Genomic DNA, 25,061 nt, shown 5'->3' with positions numbered 1-25,061 from the left:
GAAGCAAAAAGGTGGAGTTCGCAACCTCTTTCTTTAACTGGACTACCTCCGGGCTCCTCTCCACCTCTCCCCACAACAACCGGGCTTCTCACCAACGCGCAAGCGCACTTCCTGCCGTCCGCTCCAAGGCTGGGCTGACTCTCTTGTCTCGCGTGAGTGGGGCCTGCCGGTCTTCCTCGCTCTCGCTCCACCCCCTCCTCCTCGCTCGCTCTCTCCCATCCCCCCAAGCCAGTCGCTCTGCTGCGCAGCTCCCTTAGCGGTTGCCGCCGCCGGAGACGGTTGGAAGAACCGTTGTGGGAGCGCTGCACGAGGCGGGCGACTTCTCCCTGCTCACGACCGGACCCCCTGAGCACCGGAGTCGGTGCTACTGTCGCCCGACAGGGTATCTGAAGTAAAAGGGGGTAGGTTGGGCTGGTGGTTTCGAGAGCGGAGTCGGGAGAAGGACGAAAGAGCGACTGGGAGGGGGTGGGGCTGCGGGGGGGAAGTGTGGAGGTCGCCGCTCGGAGGCGGCCAGGCTGTGCCTCCCAGGCGATCTCCCACTTCAAGGAGGGCGGCCTGCCGGGGGGAGGATTTACTCAGGTGGAATTCAGTGAACGAAACCGAGCCCCGAAGTGGGGGTCATCCAGCACTTCTCCTTTCCCTGCTGGTTTGGCCTCCGCCATTTTGGGTACGGCGGCGCGGCCAGCTCAGCTTCCCGCCCTTCTCATCTCTTTCTGTTTTTTGCCCATCAGCTTCCGAAAACTGATTTATAAGTCCGTGGGGTGGTAAAAGGTCCGTGGAAGGGATGAGGGTGGGGAAGGAAGCGAGCAGGGAAAGGCTGGGCACTTGGGTGGCGGGAGGATCTGGGCCGTCGGGCGCGCTCCCGATGGAAATGGCGCCAGATGGGCCTGGCCTCCCACCGCGGCCTCCCTTCCTCCGCAGTCTCGGCTGGGCTACCTGGGCCGGCGGGACTGCGAGTGACTTCTGACGCAGATTCCCAAGATGAGAGAGGCTGGAGCTGGGGGAGGAAAGCCAATGGCGACGAAGGCGCTCAACTCCCAAATCCAGGACAAAGGAGCCAGACGGCCTCCTTTGTAATTCCGCCGCCCGGTGGCGAAGGTTTTTAAGCCAGGCTTGGCTGCCGGGCGGGGAGGGGGGGAAGGGGCGTACTCTCCCTAGCTCTTTGGTCTCTAGGGCAGCTAGATAAACGAAAAGTCTCCGGGGCGGAATAAAGGACGCTTAGCCGGCCCTTATAGTCCAGATTTGGAACTTCGAAAAGAGTACGTACTCATTTTCCAAAGGGTTTTTTTTTTCCACGCTTCTCTTAAACGTATCGAAAGACTTTGTGGGTAATTGTTTTGTAAGCAGAAAAGCGGGTGACTTACCAGATAGGAATGTGAAATGGACTTATTTCAAATAGGTCGTCTGGATCCAGTGAACTGTGGAACTAGGCTTTTGGAACCTGTGGGCGGGGGTGGGATGGTTTAGCAGTGGTTTTGTGTAGTTTGGTAAATATTGATTGGGTTAGAATTTAAGTAGGAGTTTTATTTTGGGGAAACGGTTGTTAAAACACAACCAGTGATGGCAAAACTGTGTATAGGAATTGAATGATTAAATCTCCAAGGGTTGGATTTTCTGCAGAGATTGTTTGGGGATTAAGGCTGTAGAAGTAAGATACTTCAAAATACAGTTAGGGTTTATTTTCTTTTGGTAGCTAAGCATGTTTTCTATTTGGTGTAGGGCTGTAGTAACGTTTTGACCAAGAAAATAAGCCTGCTCAACAGAAAGGCAAACTGCAAGTTCAGTCATGTGATGCTGTGATGATTTTCGGTCCTTAGAACAGTCGGAGAACTGGTTCTGTAATTTTCACTGAAGACCATACAAAAGGGACAGGCAGGCTATTTTTCCAGCTTTAAAAACAAAAAACTCTTCCTGTTGTTGAAGATGTTTTATGATTCTTGTGGACTTTGAAAAGAAAGCCCAGAGTTTTCTATACTAGTTTCCTAGTATGTGATGTAACAGTTTCCCTGCTTGGATTACTCTAGAAACCTTTTTTTCTGCCCTCTTTTTCATCTGCATCATAATCTGGAAATCCATCTAATTGCCTTTATATTTTTAATAACTGTTCTGGTGTTCTTGGCTGAACTGCAGTGGCTGGTAACATTGTTCTAGAGAAGAACTTGATCATTTTAGAGACCTCACCACCTTTAGGTACTAGAGGTGTCTCTAATTTTGTTTTTATTTAAAAGTAATGATGGGACTTCCCTGGCGGTCCAGTGGTTAAGACGCCGCGCTCCTAATGCAGGGGGCACGGGTTCCATCCCTGGTCGGGGAACTAAGATCCTACATGCCTCATGGTGTGGCCAAAAAAAATTAAAAGTTCAATTAAGGAGCAAGCACAGTGAAAAGGAAATGATGTAAAATTACCATGTTAAGCATTTCATCACCACTTATTGACCAAATATTGAAGTTCCTTCTCATTTTTTTAGCAGCAGTGGACTACCATTTAGAAAGTTATTAATGCATCAAACTCTTACTGTGTGTATTATACTTAGGAAAATAGTATATGCCTCTATGTTATAAAGGAATTTTATCTCTTGGTCTCTGTTAGATGCTTTTTCTTAACAGCTTTGGGATACAGTTCACATACCATAGACTTCACCCATTTAAAATCACACAACATGTGGTCTTTTGTGACTGGCTTTTTTCACTTAGCATAATGTTTAGGAAATTATATTTAAAATCTCATATAGAACTGACTGAAGTTATTTTAGTATTTCAACTGCTGGTATTTTAATTGGTGCTAACACTAGGAATTCTTTAAAAAGCATTGTGATTAGCCATGACACTGTTGCGAAGAAAGGTTGAGGTGGATTATCCTGAATAATTAGGAAATGCCATTTAGGTAGTTGCCGAGACAGCTTTATTAAGGTATTAGAGCAGATTGTCTTTTTTTATGTGTTTAGAGTTCGTCTTGGTTTTGTTTTGTAAATAGAATTCTAGGTTCAAATTTTGAGTTTTGAAGAGATAGTAGAGTATGGCTTTCTTTATTGTGTACTCTTCATAAACATGGGATGGAGAGTCACCGTATAAAATAGTTTGTCTTCCGAATCTGCTTAATTTATCCTGATTTAGAATTGTGTTAACAGCTTGGTATTTTTTTATAGGCTATGTTTGTTGTTTTTATATAGGTCTCATTGATATAGGCTGATCCAAAAATCAGAACTAGTTTGCCTAGTATTTCTTGGAAAGTGCTAATAAGATTTATAGTAAAGATACGTCAGTTTTTGTTTTTGTTTTTGGTATTTGTTCCTGAAACAGTACCTTTACATTGAAAAAAAGGAATGTTCTATGAAATAAAACCACCATATCTACGGTCTTTTCACAACAGATTAGATTGGCTTTGCAAAGTTCTTAAGTTTTTCATGAGGAAGTTAATATTTGAGGTTAGAGCCTCCCTATTTTTTCCTATTCTGTTCTTAAATTCCCCTTTGTAGAAAACAGTTTTTAGGTTGCTGACAGTTTTTGTTAAGAAAATGATAAAGATCTCCAAAATGTCTCAATTTTTTCCTCAAAGCCTACTTTCAGGGTGACTCTAGAGCTAGTTTTTTAATTGTCTAGCTAATCACATATCCTAGTAAACATTTCCAGAGACCCCTTTTTTTCCTCTTTCTCTCTGCTTTAGACAGTTCCTAAGGACACTTGAAAACTTAAGCCTTTGTTGACTTTGAAAAAGACTTGTAACAGTCCTTATTTCCTTTCAAGATTCAGGATGGTTTCCTATCCTTTAAGGTTCAGTTATTTTGTTTGCGGGTTATTTCATTAGTTTTACAGGGCCCCTTAAAATCCAATAACAATGGCCACCATTGAATGATTACCATGTTGCAGACAAAGCACGAATTCCTTAACAGTCCAGTGAGGTGTAAGTACCACTGCTGCACTTTACAGTTAAATGCAGAGGTTAAGTAGTTTGCTTAAGTAGCCAGTGAGTGGCAGACTAGGGATTCAAACCCAGGTTTTCCTTTCTCTTAAAAGTTCTTCCCAGTTATTTTTGTGCATAATAATTAGTTGTAATGTCAGATAAAAATTTGCATTCCTATTTTGAACATCTGTGTCTAGAGTGGCACTTAGCGTTCAAAAAAAACAGCGAAACAAGTACCAAATGTGATTCATGTGATTCATATGCCAGAGGTATTTGCTTAATAACCACATTTGGATAATTTCTACATTAGCTTGTTTTAAATGTGTGGATTCTAGGGAAAAAATTTTACTCTTTTGAGATGCTACCCCTAACAGTTGCACTGATAATTAGATTGTGTGAAATTAAATATTAGTGAATACTGTTTATATGAAATATAATCCTCAAGCTTAAAGGAGTCAAGTGAACAAATTGTTTTGTTTACAGGGGAGGAGGTGGTGAGGGAAAGGTTTGAAATATTCAGGTGAGTAGGATTCCTACAGCTGCATAGTGAAATTTATAAGATGTGGTAAGTTTCTGCAGCTGAAGGACTTCTGCATTAACCTCTTTAAAATGTTGGGGAATTTTAAAAGAAAGGATGATTGTCTCTTGGGAAGGGAATTTGGTGGATGGGTTCTTTTTTTGGGGGGGAAGGAGGGTGTCTGGTACCGTTTTTAATACTTTTTGAATGTGATTGCATTACTTTTTAAAAAGTTCTGTCTAAAGTAGTGAGTAAACTGGTTTTTAATATTACTGTCTTCAATAATTTCTAAACAGGTGGCTTCAAAAAACTGAAAGCCATTCACTTTTGAGTGCCCTTTTATCTCAGTTTTAAAAGTCAGCCTAATTAACTCAGTAATTGTAAAACTTGCTTTTGGGGAGTGTTTAAATCAGGTTTAAACACAGATAGGAATTTTTCCCCCTTCGAAAACAATTTGGTGTGTTGAGAATTATAGTGCATCTATTAAGTTGAGACTTTTAATACCATTTTTCCAACATCAAAGGAGAATACTCATTGTACTTGTGACTTAGGCTCTTACTGTGAATAAATGATGGTACTATGTACAACTTTTGGGTAATTAAGTTTTAAAGAATTTGCATAACTATTCAAGTGAATAATAAAACCTGGAAAATTTGAGATGTGAGGAAGAGGCTAGAGTTGACATTAAGATGACAGGGTGAAGAAATAGAGTTTGAAGACTGATGATGGAATTATGTAAGTTTTCTTAAAATTGGTTAATATATAATATTTGATACTTAGAAATTCAGTACTTTGATGGGGGGGGGTTCAGGTTTCACTGCCTTTTCGCAGTCTTTTTGTCTACCCCCAAATAGAAGGTGTTGTACCGTTGTATCGTGATGCTGTCACTGAAGTCACTGAACCATAGTTAACATTTCCTGTTGTGCACCCACTGAGAGGTGTTTCTTCAGTACCTCTGGCAAGAGTGTATTTTGATTGACTGCTTTATGTGCTTGTTTATTTTTTATAGCATTTAAATCAAACGGTATTGAGATGGATTGGGTTATGAAACATAATGGTCCAAATGACGCTAGTGATGGGACAGTACGACTTCGTGGACTGCCATTTGGTTGCAGCAAAGAGGAAATAGTTCAGTTCTTTCAAGGTACCTCTAGTATTAGTCAAAGTTTAGTAGTATTTTAATTTTATATTTCTATTACTCAGTTTTTAATTTGTAAAACCCATTTGTTTGGGGGACTTTTTGATTTGAGTATATCTGGGTTAATGTATTAAGTTACGAAATGTGCTCCAGTTAATATTCAATACAGAATGTGTAAAAATATATAAAACCTAACTAATACGCAATAAACTTAATTGAGAGTAATTATGTGTGATGAAATGAATCATGAATTAGCATATGGAGCATAGTTAAGTTTGATTTTTTTTTTCCATGTAATATTAGGTGGGCTTTTAGAGTGTGTGTGTAATTTTAAAAGACATTGGTTGCAGAGAAATTTTTATGTAATCCAATAATATTTGAAAAAATCTTCCTTTTATATTATGGGGTGATGGGAAAACTAAGCTTTTTTGTTTTGTTTTGTTTAGACTTGTTTTAAATATTTGATTCAGATGGGAATGTTTCAGCCTTTAACACTGTTCCCCTTGATGGGGTTATTTGTCCTTGGGTTAAAGGGTTGGAAATCGTGCCAAATGGGATAACATTGACGATGGACTACCAGGGGAGAAGCACAGGGGAGGCCTTCGTGCAGTTTGCTTCAAAGGAGATAGCAGAAAATGCTCTGGGGAAACACAAGGAAAGAATAGGGCACAGGTGGGGATGGAGAGTTTGGGATGGTGTTAAATTTTTATTTTTGGGGGTTGTGGGTCACTATTGCTTAAATGGGGGGGTAACAGTAACATTTTTCTGGGGTAGTTTAAAAGAATTGATAATTATCTAAATTTAACTTGGAAACTACAGATTTGGGTGGGGAATTAATGCTATAATAGTTTGCTTAAATTAAAATTAGATTGTTTCCATTTTTTGTAGGATGTTGATAAATGCTTTTGTATAATCAACTGTTTTCTCTAAACACCTATTACATACTAAAGGAAACAAGCTTAAAATTATATTTTGTGAATTGTTTTCAAATGATTTGTATGTAAAACTTAAATATTAATTATTTAAGTTTGTAGGTGTAAAAAATGTTAACTTTTGGTGTATTTAGGCAATTTAAATTGGGTTATATCTAGATGTAGAAAAACTTACTGCATTTTGCCCAATATTTTATTTACTCTAGTACGTTTATGCTGAAACCTGTACCTTAAACCGTTTTCAAATAGGTATATTGAGATCTTCAGAAGTAGCAGGAGTGAAATCAAAGGATTTTATGATCCACCAAGAAGATTGCTGGGCCAGCGACCGGGACCATATGATAGACCAATAGGAGGAAGAGGGGGTTATTATGGAGCTGGGCGTGGAAGTATGTATGACAGAATGCGACGAGGAGGTGATGGATATGATGGTGGTATGTGTATCTAATGAACAAAGGTTCTGTTGTCATTTTCTTAATGTTCCTGACACTTTGTCAAGAAATACAGAAATGGCAGTAATTCAGTACCTACTAGGTTTTAAAACCTGTTCATGAAAAGATGGATTCCCATGGCCAGCTATGGGACTTGATTGATGCACATATTGGCACCTGGTTTACTTAACACAAAAATTTTTTAAAGATTGTTACGTTTTGACATTTTCTGTTTGGCATCAGGGTGAAAATTAATTTTGATGTCTAAATGGATCCTTTTCATATTTTTAATTTCCACTAAGTGTTAACTGATTTTTTCATATGCACTAAGTTGGAAGTTGCAAACTTTGTGGGAGGGCAGAGTTGCCAGACTGCTTGCCACAAAACATGCTTTTGTAAACTGGATTATAGAATTTGTCTCTTCAAAGCTTATTCGTGTATTTCTCCTTAAATTATGTAGGTTATGGAGGTTTTGATGACTATGGTGGCTATAATAATTATGGCTATGGAAATGATGGCTTCGATGACAGAATGAGAGATGGAAGAGGTAAAATATATATTAAAGACATAGTCATTTTTAGGTGAATTTCAGTATTTGCTTTACATGCACTTAGTGGTAATATAGGTGACTTGTATACAAAAGTCAACTCAGGCATATTTCAGTGCATTCCTGCATAGGGCTTTAATACAGGTGTATACTTACAGGAAAATTCTCCATTTGATATTTAGAACAACTATAAGTATTAAGATTTCTTGGGATTGTCAAAAAAAGGGGTGTAAATAGGAAAAGGTGTGTATAGGGAAGAAATAATCTTTGGAAATCTTATTCTCTAGGTATGGGAGGACATGGCTATGGTGGAGCTGGTGATGCAAGCTCAGGTTTTCATGGTGGTCATTTTGTACATATGAGGGGATTACCTTTCCGTGCAACTGAAAATGACATTGCTAATGTGAGTAATTTTAGTAATTTATTAGTGACTTTATGCATAATCATAGTCTCTAAATTTTAAAACTCTTTAATGTACTTATCTTTGTCTTTTTAGTTTTAATGTCAAAAATCCCTTTAATAGGAAAATACATATGTCCTTACCTTCACTAGTTGATGAATGTGTGTCCGTTGTGTGCCAGCCTACATAAGATTCAAGCAAGTTAAAAGCTACATTTATAAAGTCCAGTTAATAATTTCGTGAGAGACTGACGAGCAGAGTGGTGATGACTGGAAGATTTTCCTTGTGTCACGTTTTGAAAGTGTTGTAAATATGTGATAAGTCAGTAAGTTTTAGTGGTGTGGTTTAGCTTTCTAGGCTTATGTGATAATCAGAAATTGAACTGAAAATAATGATAGTAGATGCTGCTATTACTGATTTGAAACTGGTTTGTTTCAAATTGGTTAGAGAATCAGCAAATTTCGGCCCATGGGGCCAAGTCAGTCACTGAGTAGTTGTGATAGAGACCCAGTGGCCTACAAAGCTGAGGGTATTTATTTATCAGCTAGCACTTAAAGAAAAATTTTGCTGTTGATCTTACTGAGAACCAATTGGACTAAGTTCCAGGTGCCTTTTGGGGTCACTTAAATCTGGCTAACTTGTGATTAGAACTAAATGATGTATTTTGGGAGCTCTGCATATACAGTGGGTAGGTTTATCAGACTCCATTGTTCTGAGTCATTTAACACCCAATTTCTCTGCATATGTCAGTCTCAGGTGACTTTTTTCAAACAATTTTGAAATACCTTTCTTGGGAGTGGGCTAGGGGAGCTTACTTTTCTCCCTCTCAGTATAGTAAGGAAAATATGGCTTTTTCATTTGTTTAAGGTAAACTGTTCTCTAACTTAGAAATGTTTTTTAAATTTAATATCCCCTGGCTTATTTTAAAAGAGATCTCTTCTTTTCATTTGTTTTAATATACTTAAAACCAAAGTGTGTGGTAATTGGCTTTCAGTAATCTAAATAGAAAAGTAAAATAAGTGTTTTCTTTAGTTCTTCTCACCACTAAATCCAATCCGAGTGCATATTGATATTGGAGCTGATGGCAGAGCAACAGGAGAAGCAGATGTAGAGTTTGTGACACATGAAGATGCAGTAGCTGCCATGTCTAAAGATAAGAATAACATGCGTAAGTGGTATAACTTTCTTATTTGTAATTCCTCAAATGTAAGAGGTTCTGGGATCTGTAGGTAACTCTTAGCAGTCTGGGGCCTGAAACCATGTGGCCTCTAATAAGTTCAGACTTCAGTGGCTTTCTAGGGGGCTTTTTATTGAAGTTTTCTCAGACTCTTAATACTTGACAGATTATTAGAGTTTAAGTTACTAAAGAGAAAAAAATAAGTATGTTTTTTGTACTTGCCCGAGTTTCTGTGCCATTTGCAAATTGTTTCTTAACGTATTCGTTGATAACTTGGGTAAGTTATTCCTGCATGTCATCAAATCTGTTTTTAAGCCATTAAATTTTAAACTCCACTAGTGATTCCCAAATCTGGCCACACATCAGTCACTTGATACTTAATAAGTTGTTCCACACCCTACCCTCAAGCTACCCTCAATATTCTAATTCAGTATTATGAATGGGCCTGGAATATATTTTTAAGACGTATACCAGCAGGTTCTAAAATAATGTCAGCCCTTTTATAGATAAGGAAACTGAGGTGTCAAACACTTGTTACTTGTTCAAGCTTGAACAGTTTGAACAAAACTTAGATTTTAGTCCTATCTGGCCTTCACTTTGTCACTCCACTAGGAATTTGCAAGCATACTTTTTCAAGTTAATATCAGCCATTCAACCTTTTCACACTTCTGCTGATAAATTTGATCCATCATTCCTTTCTTCCATATTACTTTTTTTCCCCTAAAGAACATCGATACATTGAACTCTTCTTGAATTCAACTCCTGGAGGCGGCTCTGGAATGGGAGGTTCTGGAATGGGAGCCTATGGCAGAGATGGAATGGGTATGTAAAGTTTTTAAAATAAGCTGACTTAGACACTTAGCAATCAGTCTCAAACTTTTTTTCTTTTTTTAAAGATAATCAGGGAGGCTATGGATCTGTGGGAAGAATGGGAATGGGGAACAATTACAGTGGAGGATATGGTACTCCGGATGGCCTGGGTGGTTATGGTAAGTGTCTGATTACTTTGGTTCAGTTTGTGTTAGTCCCCTTATGTGGTGCAGAGTTAAAGTTCATTTATTGTTCTTTTTTAAAAAAATATTTACTTATTTGGTTGCGCTGGGCCTTATTAGTTGCAGCAGGCGGGCTCCTTAGTTGTGGTTCACTGGCTCCTTAATTGCAGCATGCTTGTGGGATCTAGTTCCCTGACCAGGGATTGAACCTGGGCCCCCTCTATTGGGAGCGTGGAGTCTTACTGTGCCACCAGTGAAGTCCCTTTTTTTTGTTGTTTTCTTTTTTAATTGGAGTATTTACAATGTTGTATATATTTTTAATATCTTATGCATTTATATCTTCTAAACGGTTCTTAATGTCTTTTTTTCCCTAAGGCCGTGGTGGTGGAGGCAGTGGCGGTTACTATGGGCAAGGTGGCATGAGTGGAGGTGGATGGCGTGGGATGTACTGAAGCATAACCACCGATATAAAAATCCTGACAACAGCATCTGGTCTACTAGACTTTCTTACAGATTTAATTTCTTTTGTATTTTAAGAACTTTATAATGACTGAAGGAATGTGTTTTCAAACTATTATTTGGTAAAGCAACAGATTGTGATGGGAAAATCTGTTTTCTGTAGGTTTTATTTGTTGCATACTTTGACTTAAAAAAATAAATTTTTATATTCAAACCACTGATGTTGATACTTTTTATATACTAGCTATTCCTGAGGATGTGCTGCTTTCATAAGATTTGGGTTGATGTATTTTACTATTAGCTGTACAAGAAGTAGTTTAGTGTAATCTTAGAGGACAGTGGTTCACCTCTGCATAAACTACAAGTCTTAATAAGCAGACATCTAGAATAGAGCTTGCAAAAAAATTAGTGTAACTCTTTAATAATTTCTCCTTGACAATACTGTAAATATAAAACCTTAAAGATGAATTTAGGTGGCTTCAGGAGTATAAATTCAGCTAATTCTATATTATTCTTTTTCAAAAGTCATTTATCAGGCATAGCTCTGAAATGTTAATGATCTAAGAGGTATCTGGCTATGTGAATATTCATAATTGTGTTACCTGCAGATGGGAGTGTTTAAAGTTTAAATTCTAGCCCTAGATTTTAGAATAAATCCCCTCAGCACTTGACTGACGTACCAAAAAAATGTTACCCAAAAGTGATAGTTGTAAGTTCTCAAAATGTCTTAGAGTAAGTTAAGGTTCTCAGTGACATGAGCATTCAGTGCAAGTACAAAGATATTTACCATGGAGTATAATTAATTCTCACACATGTATTTTCAGTTTCCAGCCCAGTAGTTAAAGCATATGGTTTTTTAATAACAACTGTATAGATGACTACTTTAAAAAAAAAATGTAAGACACAAGTCCATGTCTTGAGAGTCTTGAGATTGGATTTTGCATCTGATGATATGTTTGGAGTTTTAGAGCCATTGTGTTAAAAAATTATATGTAGCAAGGAAAAGGTGCTTTTTTACTTTTAATCCCTTTGATCAATATGGCTTTTTTCCAAATTGGCTAATGGATCAAAATGAAACCTGTCAATGTGAATTCAGTTATTGAACTTGTTACTTGTTTTTGCTAGAAATGTTATTAATGTAATAAATATCATTGTGGGAGATAAGAGTAATGGCGTCTGTCCTAGAATGCTTTGTGTCAGTTACTGATTATAAATCAAATTGGTAGAAGGTACTATGTCTAATTGAAGATTAGACAGAGTGCCTAAGGAATGATTTCTCCTTGTTAGAGAAGGCAGCTTGATAACGTAAGTGGAGCCTATCAACTGGAGTAGTGATTCATCTTATTGCCTGTACTCCCTTAATTACCTATTTAAGTACTAGGCTCATACCACTTTTTTTAAAAAGATGACGTGCTTTTATTTCCCCAGGATTACCCTATTAAAACATACGCCTTCTAAAGGGGGGTAATTTTTCAAATCTTTTATTTGTTATATAAAATTCACATTTTAAAACTGTGGATAGAAGAATTACAACCACAATTCCTTGGCACCATGATAGCATTACTGTGGTAGTACTCCTAGATGAGGGAATGGTATGTGAAGTTCACAAAGTACAAATTGACAGTTCTGTAACATAAAATCCAAAATTAGTAGAATGGTTTCTAGATAAAAGTCAAAACAAAATGGAGCAACTTGTATTACTGTCATAAAAGCCTGCCTACAAAAAGCCCAAATCAATGGTGATGACATGAGTTTTGAGTGGCAAAGAATTTAAAGGGGGACTAAAAATCATGGTTTATTTGTTGAATGAAACCAGCCTTGGAATTTAAGAAAATCACATTTTAAATTTAAGCAGTTATAAAAAGCAGTATTTGAAACTTTTCATTTTTGCTTATTCTCATTTTCAGCAATCATAAAAATGTTAATCCAATCCCATCAGTACAAAATAGTTCCAAGAATATAATTCATGTCTCAAATATTCCTATCAGAGCATTAAGGACCACCTATAAATCAGTATGTCAGTTCTAACTGAACACTGAAAACTGGATTAGGGAGAAGATAAATCTGAAAGTAAAACAATGGTTTCATACTTTGGCAATTTAGAAAGTTAAATAATTTTAAACTTCAATGGAAGAATGTGCTCTGAGGAAACAATTCTATAGAATAAGCAACCATATCCTAGCTGGGAGGGAGGTAGCCATGATTCATTAGCGCTCTTAGGAGTAATGTGGATACCTATGACATGTTTAAAAGGTTCTCAGACTTAAAGTGCATGATTTAAATTAGGCTTAAAAGTAGAACCCCAAGTGCTGAGGCTGTTCAAATGGTTAATTATACAAGGGTAACTGGATTAAATTCTTGCTATGGCAAGGATTAGTGTTTATTGACGTTCATGCTTGAAATAGTTCAAATATGAATTTAATGGCAGGGCTGAAACTACATCTTTACCCTAGGCCCTGGCTTGGGAGGTGCTCAGTAAATGGTAAATATTTTATTCTGTACATATACTGTAGTAGTAGACTGCTACAGTGTAATGCTTCCTAAAAGTTACTGGAATGGAAACAATACAGAATTTTTTTACTCAAGACTGTCATCAAAAGCAAAGTTTTATTGCACTTTAGACTTCTTAAATGCTTAGGGGAGAATCAAATCAGCCTGTAATCCCTGCTACTACATTTTTTTCTGGGGAAGGGTTTATGTTTTGACTTTCAAAGGGGGTGTGAGTCCTCCCTAAGAAATGCATATGGAATTTTAACTTACTTTCAAAATAAAAAGTTTTCAGGCAAAATAATACCTCTGTAACGCACTGTTATCTGAAAGTTATCAGCAAATGTCACATTGACTTTTTAGAGAAGGAAGGCCTTTTCTAATGCAAAATGGGCAGAGGAAGGCAGAGCAAATAAATATTGTGAAATCTTACCAAGGTAATGAAAAATGTGTTGAAATATAAATGCTTCTAAGATGTGCATTTCCAATTTTTCAGAACTGTGAAGCTTTAAAGTGCATTAAGAAAATTACAGGCACCATCAAATATCAGTTTGACAATCTGGAGAATCAAACAATCTGAATTCAGCCCTATTTTTAAGGTCTTTACAAAATAAGGCAAATGTGTTAGCTATGCTATCTGACCTCTCAATGGCATTAAGAAAAGAGTTAACATGATTACTACATCAGGAATTAGGATAAAGTTACTGTAAAGCATGCCCTATCAAATTCTTTCTGAATTACAGTGGGGGAGGAAATGTCAAATTATACAATTTATAATTCCCGTGAGTTGAATATGGGTACAGTAAAACTGGTACCAATGCTGTCTGAAAGCTGCTTAAGAGGGACTGTCTTAATATGCTGTATACACGTTCATACATAACATTCATCGTAGATACTTTTCATATATAAGAATTTAGTTCTGGAGTATTATGGCAAGTTAGATGAGCATCTTTGAATCAGTAATGCGTGACAGGAATCACAAACCCGTACTGGCTTTGGTGAAGAAGGCAAAGGCAGTTCGTTGTCAGAGCAAGCATTACAGAAAATTTCCCCACAGTTTCTACAGTGGTGCTATTAAATGGAAAAATCAGAGAAAAAAATTGAGTAAAATTAGCCATATTTGCAACATAACTTTTGGACTCACTTCCTATCTCCCTTACCTTTCTCTTAGAGAGTGAGAATTCCTTTTCACAAAGTTTACAATGTGTTGCTTCTTTGTCTTTCAACCAAACCAGTCCCTAGTAGGAAAAATACAAATATTAATGCTCAAGTTGGTAACAAAGTTACATGTGAAAATATTTTCAACTAAGAGCATTTTATAGGAATAGATACGTAGATTAACCAAAAATGAGTCCTTTTCTTTGAAATAGTTGTAGATTTAACGAGTGTGGAATTTGCTTCAAAATAATCTGGGTGAGGAAGAAGGGATGTGGGTTGAATATAAATAAAGCAAGGTTGGCCATATATTGATAAATAGTGAAACTGGGTCATGGTTCATTTTATTCTCTTTACAACAGAATATTTGAACATTAACATGACATGTTTTTAACAAAAATCTATTGTGGAAAGTAATTCTCTTTAAGGAAAGAACCCTAGTAAACCTACATCGTTGGAAATGCCTCATAGATTAACTGTGGTTTCCTTTACTCATAGAACTACCTGTTACATCTGTGGGAAAGAACTACAAAACAGAGCTGCCAAGTAAACTATGAAAAATGTAACAGTCAAACTTTTTATCTTAGGTATTGGCATATCCCAATGATCTGTTCTAGGGTGTGATGGCTTAGGAGTGAATATGATTTGAACCTAATACATTTTTAGAGGGTGTCAAATTCAGAACCAGGAAGATCCATCTCCTGACACTAAACATGGTCCTAAAGTAAATCGCTTGAGGAAATTGGATCCCAAAGATTACAGGAGGGGAATTTTGAAGTGTGTCTTTTTTTTTTTTTTTTTTGTGGTACGTGGGCCTCTCACTGCCGTGGCCTCTCCCGTTGCAGATCACAGGCTCCGGACGCGCAGGCCCAGCAGCCATGGCTCACGGGCCCAGCCGCTCTGCAGCATGTGAGATCTTCCGGACCGGGGCACGAACCCATGTCTCCTGCATCGGCAGGCAGACTCTCAACCACTGCGCCACCAGGAAGCCCGAAGTGTGTCCATATTTCATTGGAGATCAAACAAGCCTAACTAAAAGAATTGTGGGCTGACTCACATGATAACTTATTTTTGAAAGGGCTATTTTATCTTGAAGATTATGAGTTTGGACGAACTAAGGTAACTGGCAGTGGAAAGAATCAGAACATGTGAAATTCCTTAAAAATTTATTGACTTAACTTTGTGTTACACATAATTTAAAAAAAAAACCCCTTTACACTTAAAAAACAAAAAAAAAAAGGAAAGAACCCTAAAGAATATCCAGTCCAGAAACACTTAAGGATAAATTTTCATTATGTGAAATGCATGAGTCTGGCATTATGTATATATACCTTATATACAGCAAATCCACAAAATTTGAAGAGATTTTGGAAATCAGATGATTGATTTCGTTATTTTAGGTAAGACTTCACCTTAAATTCAGTTCTACACTGCTATTAATTTCCCTCACCTTCTGTAACTCACAAATTTAATAGTTACTATGTAAACTTTAGTGGCAAATATAAGTAGTGTCGAACAGGTGGAAGTTAACTTGATACCTAAAATTTCTAACTTGACCCATTCTTTCTTTGTTGTTGTCGTCGTTGATTTAAATTGAAAACAATTATTGAAGAATTTGGAGGGAAAATTTTGACCCATTCTTAACTAACCAAGCTCTTGGCTAGAAAAAGCATTTGTTTTTCCCCTATGAAAGCAACTTTGTTAGGTGGTGCCCATTTTATTTCAAGAAGACCTAAGTGAAAGATGAGTCCTCTGCTTCTGATTAATCTCATCACATCTCCCTTTCAGAAACAGCCCAGGCTAAGCTACATTGCCACTGCTTCTAAAGAACCAAGTATATCTGATTACCACTTGGGAGATGGAACAAGTGCCACCTACAACAGTGTACCTCTAAGGCATAAGACCTTTACCAGCTAATGAGAGAAAAGTCTTCCAAGCAGAAGAGCCCACAGACATATTTCTCAAAAGCCTGAGTTGTCTTGAAAGCCTTTTCTACCTGACAGAGTTCTCTGAAGAAAGTGAGACAAGGACTAAGTATTCACAGATCAAGGTCACAAGGTTAATATCAGCTGTTTTTATTTCACAGTCTTAACCAGCAGCTATTATCTGATATAGCAGAGGTAAGACAAACGGTGTTGGGTTACTGCACTTCAGGCAGTCTAAGGCTCCTTCGAACACAGGATTGTAAGAAGTGAAGGTTTTAAAAAAAAGAAAGAAAAGAAAAGGGAAAGCCTAGACAGCTTATATCAGACACACCAGCAGAGTCATATGACTTGAATCGTGGAATTTTCTTTTAAAGCAAGATGGGGCTGTAAAGATAATTCAATCCAACTTGAAGAACACCATAAAAAGGAAAGTGATTTGCCAAATGTCCCAAAGCCACCTAGTGGAAGCAACTTTGCTTCCTGCCCAGCTATATTTGTAAGGGATGGAGAGCCTGATGTGAAGCAGATTTCCAAGCAGTATCATTTGGTTCAGAAGTAACCTTCTGACATCAGGGTTGAGCTTCCAACTTTATTTCCAGACTTATTTTAATTTGACTGAACTTACCCTGCCCCTCTCCCAAAGAGAAAAGCTGTACACTGTACGGTAAGCCTAGTGTATTAGCTGGAAGGGACCTCAGAGATCAGCACCTTCAAGCTTTCATTTTACAAATAACAAAACTTGACACCCAGACAGCTGAAGTAGCTTCCTCAACGAAACAAAGCTGTTTACAAGCAGAGCCAAAACTAGAAGGGAGAAAGCTACTGCTCGGCAAACAAATGGCTATTTTTCTCTGCCCAGTTCCAGAATGTCAGCCACACAGCTTAAACCCTCCTAACAGGATATTAGAGGATCCTTCTCTAGAGAAAGTCAACTGCCCCAGAGAGAAGTCTTGTAGGTACTAACATTGAGAAAGGATACCCATCAGTTCGGTAGTTAACAGATTTTTCTATGCTTGAGGCCTACCAGTCTATTACAACCCACCCCCATCCACCTAACCAACACAGGGCTTTCAAGATTTTCTTTTTGTGCCTTTTATTGAAATTGGGAGATTATCCAACATTTGAGGAAAGATTGGGGCATGAGGTACTCCAACCAAAGAACAAACCCAAGAATGGAATTCAGAAGAAACAGAATGGAAGTAGCAAAATAAAACTTTAAAGAAACTATAATGAATATCCTCAGAGATAAAATAACAGGATGCTATTTTAAAAAGGAAAAATGAGCGAATAAAAGCCTGCTGAGGGACTTCCCTGGTGGCACAGTGGTTAACAGTCCACCTACCAATGCAGGAGACACGGGTTCGATCCCTGGTCCGGGAAGATCCCACATGCTGCGGAGCAACTAAGCCTGTGTGCCACAACTACTGAGCCTGCACTCTAGAGCCCGCGAGCCACAGCTACTGAAGCCCGTGTGCGCCTAGAGCCCGTGCTCTGCAACAAGACAAGCCACCACAATAAGCCTGCGCACCACAACTAAGAGTAGCCCCCGCTCGCCGCAACTAGAGAAAGCCCGCACACAGCAACAAAGACCCAACAGAGCCAAAAATAAATTAATTTAAAAAAAGAGCCTGCTGAATATTAAAAATATGATAGCAGAAATAAAAAACGTCTCACAGAAGGCTGAACCTGAATCCAACCAAGCCTTTAGATTTAATTTCCAGTTTACAGGCTTAAATAAAGGGATAGAGTAACAAATTTAAGACTACTATGAACAAGCAATCAGATAAAATCTGAAATGTGAGAAACTGTAGGACAGCTGTTCCAGGCCCATCAACCGGACAATAGCAAGGACCAAAAAAAAAAAAAAAGACAAAGTCACATATAAATCCATTTTCATACATATAAAAACAGGGAAATCTGGATAATATTTTGGTAAAGCTAGACATGAATGATAAAACTATAAGAAAAACAACATAATGATTAATAAAATGTAGAGGACTGTTACTACAGGGAAGGGAATGCAATCAGGGAGCACACATGTTCTATTATAAGCTAAAACAGAGTATGCCAGTGTTTTTTTTTGTTGCGGTACGCGGGCCTCTCACTGTTGTGGCCTCTCCCGTTGCAGAGCACAGGCTCCGGACGCGCAGGCTCAGCGGCCATGGCTCATGGGCCCAGGCGCTCCGCAGCATGTGGGATCTTCCCGGACTGGGGCACAAACCCGTGTCCCCTGCATCGGCAGGCACACTCTCAACCACTGCGCCACCAGGGAAGCCCTGTGCCAGTGTTTTTAAGTTATACTATATGTGTCCTCTTTTGCATATATGATATATATTTAACAGTGAAAAAATTTTACAGAGTTTAAAAAATGACAGTTGGGCAGACATCCCTACGTATCTCCTAAAAAAAGTGTGAAAGCAGAATAAAGGCATACAGATTCATAAAATCTTTATCTTCATTCACCATTTCCTAGGAGGCTACTAAAGGAAGCACTGCCCAGTGGGGATTCCCTGGCAGCCCAGTGGTTAGGACTCCACACTCTCACTGCAGAGGGCCAGGGTTCAATCCCTGGTCAGGGAACTAAAATCCCACAAGCCGAGTGATGTGGCCAAAAAAAAAAACCCCAAAACAGTTGAAAGAACGAATGGCAGCAAAGGGAAATGCCAAGACAAGAGTGACCAGACCAGGGACTTCCTTAGTGGCACAGTGGTTAAGAATTTGTCTGCCAATTCAGGGGACACGGGTTCAATCCCTGGTCCGGGAAGATCCCACATGCCGCGGAACAACTAAGCCTGTGCGCCACAACTACTGAAGCCTGCACGCCTAGAGCCCGTGCTCCACAAGAGAAGCCACCGCAAAAAGAAGCCTACGCACCGCAACAGAGTAGCCCCCACTAGCCGCAACTAGAGAAAGCCCACGCGTAGCAACGAAGACCAAAAGCAGCCAAAAATAAATAAATAAAATAAATTTATTAAAAAAAAAAAAAAGAAAAAGAGTGACCAGACCAGACAGGAGCAGTAAAGAAAAGACTCCAGAAGGGATGACTCCGACGGAAAAAGAAAACTAACCAGTTACCCGATTCATTTTACTACGTGAAAACCTTTTATCAAGAAGCACTTTACAGATTGTTTGAAAGTATAAGAAAACTCTGATGCTCAAATATAACAAAACTTAAAGGGGCGGGTAGGGGGAGAGTAAATATTAACTCCAGAGGAAATAAAAAGTAGTTCAAGAAAGAAAATATAATTGCAATATATTACCTGGTCCGGCAAGGAACAATATTTAAATAGTCATAATGAAGAATACACAGTAAATAAATGTCACAAAAACTTTTACTTAATTATACTGGGAGGGCAGTGAAGAGAAGACAGACCAGGGTGAGACTGAACAAAACTCCTCATCCACCATGCTAATGAGGCAATAGATAGGTCTAAATAGTACTTAAGAAATAGGGGAATAAATACCAGAAGAAACAACTAAAGGAATTAAAAGTAGCCTCCTTCTGGTGGCAGGAGCTGGGGTGGATAAGGGACAAGAGGGTGAAAACAAGAGACTGCTTCCATTTTGTTTTTTTATGTTTTCCTTGTACAATTGGACTTTTTAAATTACTTTCATGTAACACTTTGATAAACCAAATGGGTAGCTTGTGTAGTAGGAAGCTATCTGCCACTGAAGTACTCGCACAGGGACTGTATTTTCTCCTGTGTTGTAAAGAGATTCTTGCATCCAGATACATTCAGAACCATATACTAATAAATTGTACCAAATCACTATCACATACATTAACTTACTCAATATTCAAAGCAACCCTATGCAAAATCATAAGCCAATTTCAGAAGAGAAAACTGAGACTCCATGGGGATATTTACTTGATGAAGGTCAAAAATTAGTAAGTAATAGACTAGCACAGGAATTTAAGGATTATCAAATTCAAATGCAATTTCACTCTATCTTGCCACACTTTGTAGGAAAGTGGAGAAAATTATTTCCAAGGTCATTTCCAACATGAGGAATTTTAATAATGTGTTCTAGAGGTATAGGGAAGAGATGGACCCCATCCTACAAGCTCCCCATTCACTGCTTCTGCTTCTATATATCCCAGGATTCAATAATAGTACACAGGGCCTTACCTTTACTGGAGACTTTCACATATATCCATACCTTCCTACTTGAGGAAAATACTTACACTCACCTGCAATGCTTTGTTGGCTTCTTTTATATCTTCTATTTTAAGTTTTGATCTAAAAAGATTATAAATAGGTCCAAATTTCAGTACACATTTTAAAATATAGACCATCTAGTAATTCATTAGAAAGGTATTGAATTTTCATAGGATATAAAATTGTATATACTATATTATTCTAATGACCTTCTTTGGCTAGTGGGATTATATTTAATATTTTCCTATATTTCCAAAATGTCCTAAAGCAAAAATAGTTTTGAGATTTAAAATTTGCTTTTTTAAAGAAACAATATTGGGCTTCCCTGGTGGCGTAGTGGTTAAGAATCCGCCTGCCAATGCAGGGGACATGGGTTTGAGCCCTGGTCCGGGAAGATCCCACATGCCGCGGAGCAACTAAGCCCGTGAGCCACAACTACTGAGCCTGCACACCTAGAGCCTGTGCTCCGCAACAAGAGAAGCCACCGCAACGAGAAGCCTGGGCACCGCAACAAAGAGTAGCCCCTGCTCACCACAACTAGAGAAAGCCTGCACACAGCAACGAAGACCCAACGCAGCCAAAAATAAATAAATAAATTCATAAATTAAAAAAAAAAAAGCATATTGGTGTTTTCATGTGGTTATGACTACTAATGACAGCTATTATTTACTGTAGGCTTATGATGTACCAGACACTATGCTATAAACTTTGCATGCATAATGTCATTTAGTCTTCAAAAACACTTATCAAGATGAAAAAAGTGAGGCCTGCTGAAGTTTAGGTGGTAACTGGGGAAGCCACAATTCAAACCCTGGTCCTCTGAGAACCCAAAGCCGACAGGTTAACCATTATGAACACTATTTCTCTAGCAGATGCAAAAGAGTGGTAAGTGAGAGTGGAAATATTAAGGAAGATGTAATTGTGATAGTTTTTCACCTTTTGAAAATACATATTAACATACAGGCTATAAATAACAATAATTATCTGTGATCCCACTACCCAGAGATGATAATCTCTAAATATCAATGAGTATGTGTATTTCAAATGGAAAAATTATTTACACAGTTTCCCACATGACTTAACAATATATCCTGAAAGGCTTAGAGCTACTGACTTGTTATTAACTATCTGCCACATCATTATATTAAATGGTTACATGGTATACCATGAAAAAGAATATGAAGTATGTAGTTTATATAATTATCCAGTGCTGAACTTTCAACTTGTTTCAAGTTTTTTTGCCACAAAATTGTTCATTAAAGTTGAAATGACCAAAACATTTGTATTATTTTTCTTAGGATAACAACTTAGAAATGTAATTACTGGATCAAAAGGTACATAAAATACTAAAGTCTCTGCTACTGAAGCAGAACATTAGGAAACTTGCTTTGCCCTACAAATGCTCTGTTCCAAGACATAAAAACAAAGTGTTAGTCTTTTATCTGGTGCATAATGACTCTTACAGTGGGAATAATCAATGTAAAATTACACAGTATAAAAATATTAACAGACTAATCAAATTTTCTTGGCTGAATTCACATCTACAAAATGTATCCAAGGAAAATTGATGCTGGTGGGAATTTTGGCCAAAACAGTCACTGCTATATAGAAAAACTAAGTATGGAATAAAAGAGCTTACTTAATGGCATTCACTACAGAAATACTTTCTATATGAAAATTTACTGGTATTGATATATTTCTGGTTAAAATGCCTCTATTCATAAATATGGACTCTAAAAAGCTTGCCCCCTCTGATAAGAATTGCCAAAGTACCTAAAGAGTATCAGTTACAGTTCCACTAAACACAATGTACAAGAACAACTTTTCCTTGTCCCAGACAAGGAACAGATGTCTATATTATTAATTTTAATTAAATTCTATTTAGAAATATGTATTTGTTTGTGAAAATATTTCCACAGAATGAAAACACCATAGAGAAGGGTCAAAATAAAACATGAGAATGTAATAAATGTGATACAATTATGACACTATAGGAAAACATCCATAAATTGTACAAGCCTCTGATAATCCTGAAACCCCTCCTTTGAGGAAAAAAAATCTTTAAGTTTCTTTATATGGAAAGAATAGCATTTACAGAATACTACATTTGGAAGAGTCCTGGTAATTTCTTTTTTATTCTTTCTTTTTTGTGTGTGTGCGGTACGCGGGCCTCCCACCGCCGCGGCCCCTCCCGCCGCGGAGCACAGGCTCCGGACGCGCAGGCTCAGCAGCCATGGCTCACGGGCCTAGCCGCTCCGCGGCACGTGGGATCTTCCCGGACCGGTGCACGAACCCGCGTCACCTGCATAGGCAGGCGGACTCCCAACCACTGCGCCACCAGGGAAGCCCCATTCTTTTTTTTTAACTCATATTCTTAAGTAAAAACAAAAAACAAAAAACAAAAAAATCCTACCCCCCCCTCCCACACACAAACCAGCAAACTTCAAAAGAACATGCATACAGTGCCGTTACACAGGGATTAGGTATGAAGTCAGTATACAAGGGAAAAATTTAGTAGCCAGAAAAACCCGAGGGGCTTCCCTGGTGGCGCAGTGGTTGGGAGTCCGCCTGCCGATGCGGGGGACGCGGGTTTGTGCCCCGGTCCGGGGGGATCCCGCATGCTGCAGAGAGGCCGGGCCCATGGGCTGTGGCCGCTGGGCCAGCGCGTCCGCAGCGGGAGGGGCTGCGGCGGTGAGAGGCCCGCGTACAGCAAAAAAACAAACAAACAAACAAAAAACTATAATTTGAGAATCAATGAACCAGAATAAAAGGAAAAAGGAAAACAACGAAATTCTGAATTCAGCTATCTGGACATCTAAGTGATCATGCCTTTAATACAACTATAAAGTCTCTAGTATTGAGTGGGAGATGGGTGAAAAGTAATACACATTCCTTGTTTTACTATTCTAACCTGTTTTCATATTAAACCTTTATGATCTTAAATAAATGTAAATATATTTTTTGTTGTGGGGATTGTTCACTGTTGAGTCCCTAGCACTTAGAATAGTGCCTGGCACATAGTATGTGTCGGATGAATACATGGAAAATCAGCACCTGGTCTGGCTCAAAATGATCAATGAATGGATGCCAGATTAGAATAAAAATCTTGCTTATTGAAATCATAATGCAAATTGTTCTTTGTAGAAACAAAAACATCTTTATCTTTTTGAGAGCTGGTATTTCCTTTTGTGGTTTTAGGGAACTACTCTTTTCTTGGCTGAGCCTCACAGCATGTGGGATATTAGTTCCCTGACCAGGGATCGTACTGGCGTCCCCTGCATTGGAAGCACAGAATCTTAACCACTGGACTACCAGGGAAGTCCCAGGGAACTACTCTTTACTATGCCCTTGGTAATCGTTCTCAAGACTTCCTAATGGAATCCCAACTTTAGCAATTAAGTCTCCATTCCAGTATGATTTCTATTCAGTTTAATGATTACAAAAGATATATATGACATATATATATAGCTAATCATATCCATATATATAATGAAATCCTCATATATGGATTTGTTCTGAGGTTAGCTAATTTTGGGGATTGATACTTGGGAGGAGGGAGGCAACTGTTTATTTTATACCTTTTGGTGCTCTTTGTCTTTTTTTGGCCGCGCTGCGCATGGCATGAGGGATCTTAATTCCCTGACCAGGGATGGAACCCATGTGCCCTGCAGTGGAAGCGCAGCGTCTTAACCACTGGACCGCCAGGGAAGTCCCCTTTTGGTGCTCTCTGAATTTTCTAACCATATAAGACATCAAAGGGATTTATATAGGTGATAGGCTTATGGGTCATTGTGGCTTTCTTTTACTTTTTTGTATTAAAAAAAAAAATGACACTATTTTTTTTTAATGTGACAGTGGTACATTCAATACTAAATTAAACACTCCAGAGTTTACCCTAGATAGCTGACAGTATGTTCAATCAGGGCACAAAGATGAAGCTAATCCAAAACACAGACCATGTGGAATAAGGAGGAAAATGTGAGAAAGACAGAACGCCATTTCTCCTTCTTGTCTTCATATAAACCCAGGAACACTTCATTGTGACAGAACCAACCACAATGCATGAAGTCAAGCCTCAACTCCAGACAACATCAAATACCATTCACTTTTCAAAATGCTGGCTCCTTCTCAGAACACTCTGAAAAAGTTCTCTCCATATATTTTGAAAATTTGACTTTTGTTCTGAGAGAAATATATTAAATGAACTTCTGAATTCTCTGACTGGAAGAAATTAAACAAGAGTCTTAGATTTCATCTACTGGAAAATGTTTAGAGCTAACACTTACTAAAATGAACTTTTAAAAAAATCTCTCCAATCTACACCCTTATTTGTTAATCTTTAAAGTTGCTGTTTGGCTTTGTTTTTAATAGTTCATATCTTTCTATTTTATATTTAAACTCTTCTGTCTACTTGGTTTGGCACACTCATAACTTAATAAGGGTCAATGACTACTTAGTTGGAGGAAAAAAGAGAAATTACTCGCTAAGTTTGTTGCCAAGTTCTTGAAGAGCTTGCTCCTGTTCGTGATATATTTTCTTCAACTGGTGATTTTCATCCTGGAGGTGAAGGAACTCCTTCAAAACAATAAAAGACAGAAAATGCAATTTAAAAGAAACAAACTAGACACTGCATACATACAATTAAAGGATAGGAATGTATCCTTCAGCTTTTCATAAAAAATAGCTGCTCTAAAAAAAAAAAAGCTGCTCTATCAACTATCAGCTATTTTCCATTCATTTAATCTCCTTACTGATATTTTTAAAGATGACCAGTATACTCTGTTTCCTTGGTATAAAAATAAATTATTATTTGATCCTCTTTTTAAATAACTTAACTGTC

General features: G+C 38.1%; 3 protein-coding genes across 12 annotated transcripts in view; 1 reads left to right on the top strand and 2 right to left on the bottom strand.

Moving 5' to 3' along the window:
• PBLD (phenazine biosynthesis like protein domain containing) overlaps positions 1-5,417 on the bottom strand; it is a 175,770-nt gene extending 170,353 nt beyond the window's left edge. The window contains exon 1 of one of the 2 annotated variants that reach the window (XR_013824370.1): positions 937-5,417. The gene's annotated coding sequence lies outside the window, so the exon portion shown is untranslated. Of the gene's footprint in view, positions 1-25; positions 66-936 lie in introns of those variants that run through there. The other variant, XR_013824371.1, reaches the window with a different exon arrangement.
• On the top strand, positions 26-10,712 carry HNRNPH3 (heterogeneous nuclear ribonucleoprotein H3). 5 transcript variants are annotated; one of them, XM_079900849.1, is made up of 10 exons: positions 26-152; positions 5,428-5,562; positions 6,090-6,228; positions 6,738-6,922; positions 7,380-7,466; positions 7,754-7,869; positions 8,899-9,034; positions 9,770-9,865; positions 9,940-10,032; positions 10,411-10,712. In XM_079900849.1, the coding sequence occupies exons 2-10, from the start codon at positions 5,451-5,453 to the stop codon at positions 10,485-10,487; spliced, it is 1,041 nt and encodes a 346-aa protein (XP_079756975.1). In that variant the 5' UTR covers positions 26-152; positions 5,428-5,450; the 3' UTR covers positions 10,488-10,712. The 5 variants fall into 5 exon arrangements, with proteins under 5 accessions (XP_079756975.1, XP_079756978.1, XP_079756977.1 ...); XM_079900852.1 differs by lacking the exon at positions 26-152 and adding an exon at positions 178-382; XM_079900851.1 differs by lacking the exon at positions 26-152 and adding an exon at positions 240-401 and having other exon boundaries at positions 6,738-6,877.
• A 1,282-nt stretch (positions 10,713-11,994) lies between these two features.
• RUFY2 (RUN and FYVE domain containing 2) overlaps positions 11,995-25,061 on the bottom strand; it is a gene marked incomplete at its 5' end in the record, with an annotated part of 54,636 nt that continues 41,569 nt past the window's right edge. For 3 of the 5 annotated variants that reach the window (XM_079900403.1, XM_079900405.1, XM_079900406.1), the window contains 3 exons: positions 11,995-14,219; positions 20,254-20,302; positions 24,702-24,796. In XM_079900403.1, the coding sequence (XP_079756529.1) occupies positions 13,938-14,219; positions 20,254-20,302; positions 24,702-24,796 (426 nt within the window). In that variant the 3' untranslated portion in view covers positions 11,995-13,937. The remainder of the gene's footprint in view (positions 14,220-20,253; positions 20,303-24,701; positions 24,797-25,061) is intronic. The other 2 variants (XM_079900404.1, XM_079900407.1) reach the window with 1 other exon arrangement.

This window comes from Stenella coeruleoalba (genome assembly GCF_951394435.1).
Source record: "Stenella coeruleoalba genome assembly, chromosome: 16".
Taxonomy (NCBI): Eukaryota; Metazoa; Chordata; class Mammalia; order Artiodactyla; family Delphinidae; genus Stenella; species Stenella coeruleoalba.
This window is presented reverse-complemented; position numbering and strand designations above follow the sequence as displayed.